This window comes from Etheostoma spectabile, chromosome 21 (assembly GCF_008692095.1).
Source record: "Etheostoma spectabile isolate EspeVRDwgs_2016 chromosome 21, UIUC_Espe_1.0, whole genome shotgun sequence".
NCBI lineage: Eukaryota > Metazoa > Chordata > Actinopteri > Perciformes > Percidae > Etheostoma > Etheostoma spectabile.
Genome location: NC_045753.1, coordinates 5,453,755 through 5,462,679, shown reverse-complemented (window position 1 = coordinate 5,462,679; position 8,925 = coordinate 5,453,755). Strand labels below are relative to the sequence as shown.

At 40.8% G+C, this 8,925-nt stretch overlaps 1 protein-coding gene across 7 annotated transcripts in view; it reads left to right on the top strand.

Annotated features, from left to right (window-relative positions):
* The first annotated feature begins 486 nt into the window (after positions 1 to 486).
* The window catches only part of exoc6 (exocyst complex component 6), a 74,117-nt gene continuing 65,678 nt past the window's right edge, over positions 487 to 8,925 (top strand). For 4 of the 7 annotated variants that reach the window (XM_032502857.1, XM_032502856.1, XM_032502855.1 and 1 more), the window contains exon 1: positions 487 to 706. In XM_032502857.1, the coding sequence (XP_032358748.1) occupies positions 564 to 706 (143 nt within the window). In that variant the 5' untranslated portion in view covers positions 487 to 563. Of the gene's footprint in view, positions 707 to 1,404; positions 1,601 to 8,925 lie in introns of those variants that run through there. The other 3 variants (XM_032502860.1, XM_032502858.1, XM_032502861.1) reach the window with 2 other exon arrangements.

Genomic DNA, 8,925 nt, shown 5'->3' with positions numbered 1-8,925 from the left:
CCCAGTTTTCTTTGGATCAATAAATATCTATCTATCTATCTATCTATCTATCTATCTATCTATCTATCTATCTATCTATCTATCTATCTATCTATCTGGCTCAGAACATTCAATCCCCCAGTTGGCCAAACTCACTTTTATCTTCTTCTTCTTTGGTGTTTTGATCTGCAATGTTGCCACTTTCCTGACAGTGTTACTTTGCTGCTACATGTATACTAAAACATATACTAAACAAAATAATGGTACAGCGGCACATTTGGATAGTTTTGTAAGGCGTGCATCCAGTGCACACTGAGCATTAGTGAATAGCTTTTATTGGGTTTTGATGGTGTTTTTGAGGGTTTACAGTAGATAAGACAAATGCACACACAGAGATGAAGTTAGTTTTGTTGGCTTCAAAGTCCGGCGAATCACAAGATCTCTTTTTCCTGTTGCTCCCTCTTTTTCTGCTGACCATAGCAGGTGCCCTTGAATTCATGACAAACACACACACACAGTTTCCTTCTTTTTCACACATGCAGAAATGTAGTCTTCATACTTAGAATCTAGAAAGAAAGAGAGAAATGGCTAGTGACAGGGTCCATGCTGCTTTACCTGACCCTCCCAGTCAAACTGAAGAAGAAGAGAACAAAGAAGAAGAGAAGGTTTTTGGGAATATCTTTGCTGAGTTAGAATCTGTGGACCTGCCTCTAGGAACCACCTTAAGGTAAACTTATGCTATATTCAGGACAGATTTTTTTCTTGAATTTCATCTGCTGGCTACCATTGATGATGGAATCATTATCCTGACTTACAAATTGAAAGATTTGAAATGATAATTGATCTGAATATACACAACAAGAGATGCCAAACAAACAAGGAAACATATTTTAGTTTATATTTGCTTAAAATGCCAACGTTCTAATTGAATTTTAAGTGCAATCTGCTCCTTAAACAATTATAATAATCAATCAACAATCATCAATCATTTCAGTCATAATAAGCAGCAGCAGTGAGTGCTTAATTACTTAAATCAACTTAATCAAGATTTAACCAATTTACTGGTTATGATTGCTGGAGCCATTGTGCAGCTAGACAAAAAAACCTTAATAAAATTATTTAACATTAAGTATGAAATCTTTATCAATAAAACTGAATGTGATTTTAAGCAATATGTCATTTGATAGATGATATAAACAAAAACAGCCAACAATCAATATGGTTTTCCATGCTGGGCACAGTATTTTATCGGCCTACTGGTTTGTGGATGTGCAATTCTGTGCACGTGACAAATTTCACTGTAATGTAATAAATGTACGATATATGTACTATAAACATTTTATTGATGGGCGCCTTTCTTGTCACTCAGTGACACCTTACATGGACAAATAGTAAAAGATAACATATGTGGAAACAAAGCTGTAGTGCGTCCCCCACAGGCCAGACCTCAGACGGACCTGTATTTTGCCTGTAACGTACTCCGCTGTAGCTGCAGTGTTAGCCATAATAGACAAATAACAATCATGGCGGATAATGAAACCCTGGAGTGTATAACGGAGCACGAACGGATTTTACAGGAAATTGAGAGCACCGACACGGCTTGTGTTGGTCCCACTCTTCGGTAAGAATATGAGGCTTTTTAAAAAGTCCTTACCAATCACAATGTACGTGTGTGTTGTAGCATCTTCTAGCTACGTTATCAGACCTTTTGTTCATGTGCTAGCTTAGCTGCCCTAGCTACCGGCAAGCTAACATAGCTATTTAGCCAACAGGCTATAGTGTTGAAATGAAGTGTGAGCCTAGCTGGCTTGTTAGCTAACAGGCCAACATCGACCACTGTTTTAGTCAGTTGAATGCAGCTACATTAAAACTGCGTTTGTGTGTGATTTTCATAGTTCCGTGTTGATGGACGTCTAGTGACCTGTCAAAATGTAAACATCAGTTGTGGGTGTGGCTGTGGACTCCACATCTTGTTGTCATTATGCAGCTGATGTCAGCTAACGGTGCTAACCATTTTGGCTAGTTGTTTAGCAGAAATTAGAAAATTAACGCTATTGACATTCCGATATACCATGGTTGGATGAGTCACCTTGTGAATCTGGTGTTGTGATATAGTTGATAAAGGGCTTGGGGTCGATGAAATAGGACGTGGGAATGCTCAGGCTAACATTCTCTAGCATACTGCATTGGTTAATATGTTATAGCAGCTACCAAGCTAGCTTCTAAGGCCATAATGAATGACATTAGCTGGACAAGCTAACTAACAGTTAGTGTTTAACTGACTGCAGCTCCAGCTAAGTGCCTCTCTCTCTCTTTCTCCCTCTCTCACACAACACACACAACACACACACCCCACACACACACACACACACACACACACGTCCCGCATACATGCCTGTAGGCATACCTGAGAAAACAAGTGAAAATATGCCCTAAGGTTACATTACATCAACACCTCAGCTTGTTTCAGTTATTGTTGTATGATTGCCATTCTTTTAACAGGTGACCTATATTAGTTGTTGAAAAATGGCCATACCATTTGCATGGGCATATCTTGGATTCTTCATTTAAAATGTAGTACAGAAAGTGTAAACACTTTTCTTTATTTTAGTGAGTAGTTTCAGCTTTTGTCTGTTTGTTTTAAGCCTTTTTTTCTAGTTTGAGTTTAGGCTATTTCTGCTAGTACCTGCCTAAAGTGAAAACTCTGGTGTTACCCGAATTCTATATACCTGTATTATTACACTATGGAATGGACTCATTGGAAATACTGGATGTTGTCTGTTGACACTTACTAAGTTGATGTTCAAAATTCATGCCGGTTTTCTGATTTGATTTCTCTCACCCTATCCATGAATAGATTATGTCTGCTTAGTGTATTTGAACAGGTTGAGGGAAATGGAATTTTATACCTCTACAGTCAGGAATGGAGGCATTATGTGTACTTGTATTTATTTGTATGCAACATTATTATTTGAGTGGACTTTGTGGCAGTTGCAGGGATCAAACAGGATACCTATTTGAAGCAATGGTCCTATTTTCTAATTGAGTATGATATCTGCTTGAGTGTCAATTTCTGTTCTTTCCTCAGTGCAGGTGACTGTTTGCTTATACCAGCTAGCAACTGTGGCCTTGGCTATTAGTTTTAGGAACCCCCTGTTTTCAATGATTAATAACAGGAAAGAGGGACATTATTTGGCAGCATTGAGGCTGATGATCAAGGGGCTGCATGAGCGTGCACTTGTCTAGTTTGCATGTGCTGTGCTTCATTACATCAGTTCCTAACTTCAGTTCCTTGACTTCTGTGGTTATCAGTAGGGCTAGATCTGCTTGATTATGTCATGTTATCACATGTTTTTTGTATGTTTTTGTGATGGTAATGAGCTGACATTCAATGTCACATTTTTTGATGTTGTTCAAAAATGGGCTCAGATATACTACTGTCAAGTTAGGGAGGAAAATTCAACAAATAGTCTCAAGGTTTACCAGTATACTAGTAAATGCAATATTTCTGTGTTATTTTCAGACAACAGTAGTGACTAGTGCTAGTTAGTGTCTGTTAGTTTACAGGGCTCTAGGGCGTGAGTAATATTTTTCCTCTAGGTCGCACCTGTGCACCTAATGTCCTCGCATCTGCTGCAATGTTGTTTATATGGATATGGTTTAATTTTGTGTTACATGACCCATTTCTTGACCCATGACTCTCTTTCCTCTTACTCTCCGCGCAGCCACGGCACACAGCGGCGCCGGTCCACACTTCTGACATTTTTCTACAGTTTTCATTGTTATTAACACGGTTATATATTGTTAAGCAGGAGACGCTAACCTATATTTGTACCCGTGTTTCCGCTGGTAACTCTGCTATCGCAGCTGCCATGGCAAAAAACACAGAAGAAGTCATTGAGTGCAACTAACTTCAGTTCGTAGACTAATAGAGTGTGAGACGGAGCCTGCTGGACCTGCAAGAGATGTGACCCATGGCCAGAATATCATAGTTCATAATAATGTAGCGCAATGACGATACATACACTTCATACACACAATGTGTGTAACTCCACTGACCGGACATTCGACCCGTGCTGGACCCATTCATAATGAGTCAGCCAGACTCATTATATAGACAGTATGTCTATACAACATACAACTTCAACATAAGAAGAATGTAGCATAATATGGATGTGAAAGCAGTTATAAATAGCCTATGTGGCAATAAAATATGTTTTGGTTAAAATCAACAAATAATCGTGATGATTAATCATGATCACAATATTGATCAAAATAATTGTGATTATCATTTTGGCCATAATTGTGTGGCCCTATGTCAAATAGAGCTGGGTAATGTATTGATATTATATCGAGATATGAGACTAGATATCGTCTTAGATTTTGGATATCATAATTTGCCAGAAGTGGTGTCTTTTCCTGGTTTTCAGGGCTGCATTACAGTAAAGTGATGTTATTTTCTGATCTTACCAGACTGTTGTCTATTATTTGCCTTTACCCACTTAGTCATTATAGACACATTACTGATTATTATTTATCAAAAATCTTATTGTGTAAATATATTGTGAAAGAAAGTGTCAACACTACGATATTGTTGCAGTATCGATATCGAGGATACCGTCCACTTGTAATCTGGCAATTGAGGTGACATCAGACTCTTCTACAAATGATGTGAAAGTAAGGATGAACATTTGGTTAGGTGAAGCAGCATCTGATTTGTTTAACAAAATGTCTTCATCTGTTGGCCACTGCATCGCTCTACAGAGGTGATGTCTAATGCGCAGTTTGTTTTTTTGTGATCAAATTTTTATAATCAGAAAAACATTTAAACATAATGTTCACAAACCGTTACAAACAACACACTGGGACATAGGAATGCGTCCCAGGGCCACAGAATCACAGAGAGGAAAGAGGGCAGGGAGGGAGACAAAACAACACATGCAGAAACAGACACACACACACACACAGACAGACACAAGACAAGGGACCAATCACACACGCAAACAAAAGAAAAGGCTACATTATTGCCTTCAAGGACTCAGTAATGCTGTGCCAAGTCTCCAAAGTCTTCCATTCATTTTGGATGCAATACTGTTGCAGAACTGACCAACAGGAGAGCACTCCCAGAACATATGAAGAAATGTACCTTGATCTTTAATTGGGCAGAAAGTGCATAAAGGGCTGTTAATTATTTTCATGTGGTGCAATTTTATGGGGGTGAGATATGTCCTTTGTATGAAATTGTAGTGAATCTGCTGATGACTGGATACATCGCTGTATATTTTAAGATTCTGTGATTTTATGGTAAATCGGGGGTTAGTTTCTTTCTTTTGCATGAGTGGTCCTTTATATAGGTTTATATCAGGAGTATGGCATATAAAACATTTCAATGTCATCATGTTTACTAAAAGCTTTGATTACTAAAGGGATTGCTTGGATCCACAACATATAACAACTATAGCTATATACAGGGGTGCACATAACCTTTTCAGTGAGTTACTCATGTGAGTACCAGGAGATGGTGTTTGGTACTCACTCCTTATGCAGCGTAGTTTTAATAAGTGCAGTCTTCCCCACTGTCTTCTTCAGTGTCGTCCCCACTGTCCTCTTCAATGTCGTTTCCCACTGTCCTCTTCAGTGTCGTCCCCATTGTCCTCTGCTTCAGCTTCCTGCATTGTAGAAGATGAAGATGCTGCAGATGCACGTCCCTGTCCTTGGTTGAGCCTCCGATTAGCTGTCTCCATCAGATCAACAGCTTGCTTTGGGTTAAACGTCTCTGTAGTCTGCTTTGACAGGTGAATGTGCATCAGGGCTGAGAGACGAGCATGCGACAGACGAGATCTGTACTTGGTTTTTATTATATTAAGATGTGAGAATCCCCTCTCACAAGCTGCACTGCTTAAAGGCAGTGTAAGAGACAGCTTAACCACCTTGTTGATGTTGGAGTAAGCATCTGGGTTACTTGTATTTAATATTTGGACCAAGTCATACACAGAAGAGGCTCCCAGGTGTTTTCCTGCCTGCTTTAAGCGCATCCATTCTGTCACACTGGTGTCTTTGTCAAGTTGCAAGGTGGCCTCATATTTCTTGAGAATGTTGCAAACTGTTGTGTTTCCAAAACTGTGGAGATCTTGCATTTCATGAGGCCATGTTGAAGGGTCAAATACTAAGAAATGATCACATGACTTAAGGGAGTCATATCTGCTTTCAAACTCTTCAATTAATCCCCTGAGTAAGTTTGACTTGTCTATGTCAGCATCAGCATTAGAAACAGTGCGTGCCCTGTGGCCTTCACCATCAAGCAGAAGTGTGAACTGTCCATTGGCCACCATGAGCTCATCCTTACATTCTCCAATGGTCAGTTTTTCCTTCTAAAACCTAATGGATGTGGTCTTCAAAATGTTGCCAATGTCAAGCATGTTTGACTGAAAACGCTCTGTGCAGATATGCTGCGGGTCATTGTTATCACTTGTAGCCAGTTGTGTTTTAATGGCTGGCAATAGTCTTGATATTTTTAACAGTGTTTCATGCCTCCATGCAGACCATCTGATATTATGAAACTTACCCAGTTTCACAAAGGAGATCCCATTTTCTTTACATGGCTTCTTCAGTGCAGCAGCTTTTTATGCTCCACCTTTTTGTAAATAAAACTGCAGCAGCTTGAGCACAGAGCGATTAAATGTCTCACAGTCAGGAACCTTGCGATCAGCTGATTTTACGCAATTCTCCAATGTGTGTGCGGTGCACAGAATGTGCACAAGGGAGTCCCCAACCGCAGCAAGTTGCCGGAGTTTTGGCACAACGCCGTTGTAGATTCAGAAGTTGACAGCTGCCCCATTTGTACACACAGCAACCAACTTTGTTGTCCAGTCATCCAAGCCTGTGTCCTGGAAAAGTCTCACAAGTCCGTCTGTTATGGCCTGCGTGGTTCGGTCAGCACCCAATTCAATCAATCCAATAAAGTCCGAGGTAAACTCTCCGTTCCTGGACACAGACACAATGTAAACGATTTCCTGCTCAGTTTTTGTGATGTCCTCAGATCCATCAAAAAGTAGCCCCCAAAATTCAGCAGACTGCAACCTGGCTCGTAACTCCCCTCTGATGGTGTGAGCGATGCTCTGCATTATCCGTGATCCCGCTTCACGTGAATGATATGCACCTCCGACATTTACTCCTAGCCGCTTCAGTAAAGGAATATCCTCAGAATAGGAAGACATGGGACGTGCCTGTTTAGCTTTATGGAAGGCAACAAGAAAAATATTAAACAGAGCTTGCCGCTGTTCTTCATTCAGCTTGTCTCTCCATCTGGCAAGTGGTGGACTGGACATTTCGTCTCGGCTAGCTAGTTTATTAGCAATGGCTTGCGCCACACTCGTGTGCTCCTTGCTCTTTTCATGTTTGTCAAATAAAGGATGGTTGAAATTCTTTGAGCCTTTATAAAACGCACAAGTTTTGTCCGCTAGATGTGGATTTGAGCGGCAAATCTTGCACCACATTTCAGTGCACTCATCGTTAGCTTCCAGCCACTGCACATCTTGGAGCCACTTTTCCGAAAAAACTCTTTTCTTCGGCTCTGGCTCCAGTTGGTGTTTCTTTGTAGGTGGCGGAACGCCAAAGAAGCTGCTTAATGTCTGTTGCTTTTTGGACATCTCTGACCGTAGTTTGCAAGCAACATGTCATGTGTAAGGTTAGATGAGAAGATCGGTCAAGTACGCAAAGGCGCGTAGTGAAACAAGTGGCATTGCGCATTCCTGATTTTTGTCGCGCATGCGTACTTGCGTACCAGTTATGTGCACCCCTGGCTATATATAAGGAGAAATACCACCACTGTGTCAGTTTTAACCCTGTAAATGTTCCGGGTATTTATTTCAAATACAAGTACTACAGTACTGCTGGTAGATTACAATAAGAGCATACGGTAGTTACACCAGTATCTGATTAACGTTATAGAAGGTAGCTAGCTAGCTTTGTTTCTAGCTCCAGGCTAACTCTTTTCTTCCCACCTCCAGCAAGCTAGCTTCGTTTTTTAGCTCCAGGCTAACTCTTTTCCTCCCACCTCCAGCTAGCTGTCGGCTAATCCCGTTAGCTCATCCTTCTGTTTCTTCCATTATCGGATCCTCCTGGGGTCAATGTCAAAATGGCTCTCAACTTTTTCACCTGAGTTTTCCTCCGCATACTTTAAAACTCTTTTCGTTTTGTTGTTGAAAGGTCCGTCACTAGCACCAGAGCAGTCATTCCCTGCTGTCACTAAATGAGACCTGTACTGCTATCTATTGGCACCTGTACGTTACTACACACTGCACTGGGCTGAGTGACACATACAGTAGGGTGACCAGACGTCCCCGGTTTCCGGGGACAGTTCCCGATTTTGGCGACCTGTCCCCGGCTGGATCTGTCCCCGGAAATGTCCCCGGTTTTCACTGTGACTGACAGACCCGAAATTGGAATGAAAGAAAGAAAATACTGACAAAACGTAGCCGATGGTCGCACACCCTACACGCAGGCTCAAGGCAGCCAGAGCCAGCGGTGCTCAGAGATGTTTTAGAAGCCGTATTTCACGATGCTAAAATCACTGATTATTTACATGGAGTCTGGTGGGTTTAGCGAACACAAATTCGCAGACTTTTGTTTTAAAAAGGATCTTAATCTTTAACTGAAAGGTCGACCTCCTTAGAAATCCTTTCCATAATGTTGTCAGACACTTAGAATATTAATATGAGTCTGTTAACAGCAAAACAAGCACTTTTATGAACGTAAATACAAGCTGGACAATTATCCTATTAACTTCCATTGTAGCTCGTTTCTGCCGACCGGAGCGATCTCGTTTAATACTGCATCAATGTCAAAGGAAAATATGTCCTCAATAGTTTTTATTGTATCTGATTTCTCAAGGAGCTGATGCAGAAACAAGCCTTGAGCAATAAAGCAAAAGCGGTCAGTAGTTCA